This window comes from Protobothrops mucrosquamatus, unplaced genomic scaffold, assembly GCF_001527695.2.
Source record: "Protobothrops mucrosquamatus isolate PMUCROS unplaced genomic scaffold, P.Mucros_1.0 scaffold7190, whole genome shotgun sequence".
Lineage (NCBI taxonomy): Eukaryota > Metazoa > Chordata > Lepidosauria > Squamata > Viperidae > Protobothrops > Protobothrops mucrosquamatus.
Window position 1 is genome coordinate 5,540 of NW_015392995.1, and position 2,818 is coordinate 8,357.

At 46.8% G+C, this 2,818-nt stretch overlaps 1 protein-coding gene across 1 annotated transcript in view; it reads left to right on the forward strand.

Annotated features, from left to right (window-relative positions):
- Positions 1–2,818, forward strand: part of LOC107300476 (A disintegrin and metalloproteinase with thrombospondin motifs 13-like) — a gene marked incomplete at both ends in the record, with an annotated part of 15,605 nt that overhangs the window by 5,110 nt on the left and 7,677 nt on the right. The window contains 4 exons of the mRNA XM_015829803.1: positions 250–398; positions 826–946; positions 1,539–1,619; positions 2,226–2,407. Coding sequence (XP_015685289.1) covers positions 250–398; positions 826–946; positions 1,539–1,619; positions 2,226–2,407 — 533 coding nt within the window. The remainder of the gene's footprint in view (positions 1–249; positions 399–825; positions 947–1,538; positions 1,620–2,225; positions 2,408–2,818) is intronic.

The window sequence follows — 2,818 nt, forward strand, 5'->3', positions numbered from 1 at the left end:
TCTTCTTCTTCTTCTTCTTCTTCTTCTTCTTCTTCTTCTTCTTCTTCTTCTTCTTCTTCTTCTTCTTCTTCTTCTTCTTCTTCTTCTTCTTCTTCTTCTTCTTCTTCTTCTTCTTCTTCTTCTTCTTCTCCTTCTCCTCCTCCTCCTCCTCCTCCTCCTCCTCCTTCCTTCCTTCTTTCCACCTCCTTGTCCTCCTCTTCCCTCCTCCTCCTCCATTATCTGAGTTCCTCCATTGTCTTCTCCACCCAGGAGATGCTCTGTGCCAATACATGTGCCAGGCAGCTGGGAAGAACTTCATGGTGAGCCGTGGGGACCGATTCATTGATGGGACAAGATGCAAGAAAAGCAGCCTAGTGGACAAGGATACCCTTGCTTTGTGTGTGATGGGCAGCTGCAGGGTAAGGGTGAAGGACTTCCAAATTCTCTTCTTTCCTTCCTTCAATGTCCAGTCACAGTTAAGGTCTCCTTATTAATACTGCTTCTTTTTATTCCTTCCCAGATCATCAAAGGATGGAATTAGAGTGGCTTTTGGAGTAGTATTTTTTTTCCACCTCTTGTCTATTTTGGAGTGGGGACATTCTTGCCCACCGTTCATTTTCTTGGGCCATAATCCTCATGCTTTCGGAATCCCCAGCTTTCCCAAAACTAAAGGTTGAAACAGTTTAATCCTCTACGAGTAAATCTCCCAGAATTCTCAGCCTTGCATGGCCCAAAGAATTCTGGGAGATGCAGCACCTACAGAGGACGCCATAGGCCAGGCTGGCTTCTAGATCCATTGTTCCCAGCAAGCCATTTCGGCTCATTTTTTCCCCCCCTTTCCTTCAGATGTTTGGATGTGACGGCCGGATGGATTCCGGAAAGAAGATGGATCCGTGTCAAGTATGCGGGGGAGACGCCACATCCTGCATTAATGTGAACGGCTTTTTCACCGAGGGAAAAGCGAGAGGTATCGCTCCATTCTATCCTCTCTATTGCCAATTGGATTGTTAATTCAGTTGCCCCCAATTTTACAACCTTTCTCTGATGGCTGTTAACTGGATCACCTTACTTGTTAGGGAAATCTGGTCTCTCCCATTCGCTTTGCTTCTTCGCACCCGGCTGGGAAAGTCCCAAACGGGGCATTGACGTGACTACGGAATTCTGCAACTCTCATCAATACGTTATCGGTTGCTAAGCACTCAGATTTTGTTCACCTGATCACAAAAACGGTGCAACAGTTGTAAACGTGAGGACCTGACGTAAAGTTGGGGTTTTCTTTCAGTGCCGTCGTAACTTTGAATGGTTGCTAAACAAATGGTTTCTAAGTTGAGGACCTCAAAATAAACCTGCGGGATTGGATTATGAAGGTCCCTCACCTTTGGGGTGACCCAGTGGCCAACTGGATGCTTTGAGGAACCTCAAAGGCTGGATGGGAGACATAGAGCCTCCTTCCATTCTCACTTTCTCTACCTCCAAGTTACTCAAGCTCTTCGTTGTCCTGGTTGAGGTCTTCACAACGATCTTCTACCGTATCTCCTCTGACTTGTCTTCTCTTTCAGAGTACACCACCTTCCTGATGCTGTCTCCGAACATCACCTCAGTCCACGTGGTTAACCGGAAACCCCTCTTCACCCACATGGGTGAGTCACTGATGCCCAGAATTGGTTTAGCAGGATAAGGGCGATTGCCCAGAAGGACGTCTCCATGGATTGTCCCATGGGAGGAGATCCCTTGTAGCCTTTAGAGCAGGGGCGTCCAACCTCGTCAACTTGAAGACCTGTGGACCTCAACTCCCAGAATTCCGCAGCCAGCCATGGGACAAATGTCTCTGTCTCTTGAGTAAAGGAAGAGAATAGTCAGGGATTATTTTAAAGGATAGGAAGACAAGATTCAAACTGACAGGGCTTGAATCTGATGTCCTGCTGTAGGAGTTCTTCCCCAAATATCTGTAATAAAGCAGCTTATTTCTCTGTGGGCTCCTTGGGGTTCTCTGAGCTTAGTTGTTCCCCTTCTCCAAAGCAGGACCAGAAACAATGGATGACAACTAACCAGAGAACCTAGAACCAATCTAGAACTAAGGAGAAATTTTCTGATAGGGAGAACAATTAACCAGTGGAGTGGCTTGCCTTCAGAAGTTGTGGGTGCTCCATCACTGGAAGTTACTCAAGGGTTTCCTACTGGAGTTGTGGGTTGGACAAGAAGACCTCCAAGGTCCCTTCCAACTCTTGTTATTCTGTTAACCTTAGCTGTGAAAATTCAAGGGCAATACACCGTCGCTGGGAGAGGACTCATTTCTGTAAACGTCACCTACCCTTCGATCTTAGAAGACAACCGGTTGGAATACAAGGTCTTTCTTACAGAGGACAATCTGCCTAGCCTGGAGGAGATTCACATGGCTGGACCAGTCCAGGAAGACGTAGAGATACAGGTAAGGTAGTAAAGTCGCCGCAGCTAAGGAGCAGGGCCCCTAAATGGAAGGCAAATAAATTTAATCAATAAAATAAACCATCTTGGCAAACAGGAACACGGGCGGGGTAGTGTCGCCGTTTATGGACTTACGAGCACAGTCGCGACTAAAATTTCTTCTGCTGTTTTGCCCCATGTTATGACTTTTCTTGCCACCGTTGTTCAATGAATCACGGCGGTTCTTAAGTTAGCAGCCCGGTTGTTAGGGGACCGCGTGACCCCGCCCCCCCAGGGCACTCATCAATATGAGTCAAAACATCTGGATTTTGATCATGGGACTATGGAGGGGGGATGCTCTAAGTGTGAAAAACGATCGTAAGTCACACATTTTTTTTCCAGTGGCATTCCAACTTTGAATGGTCACTAAACAAAA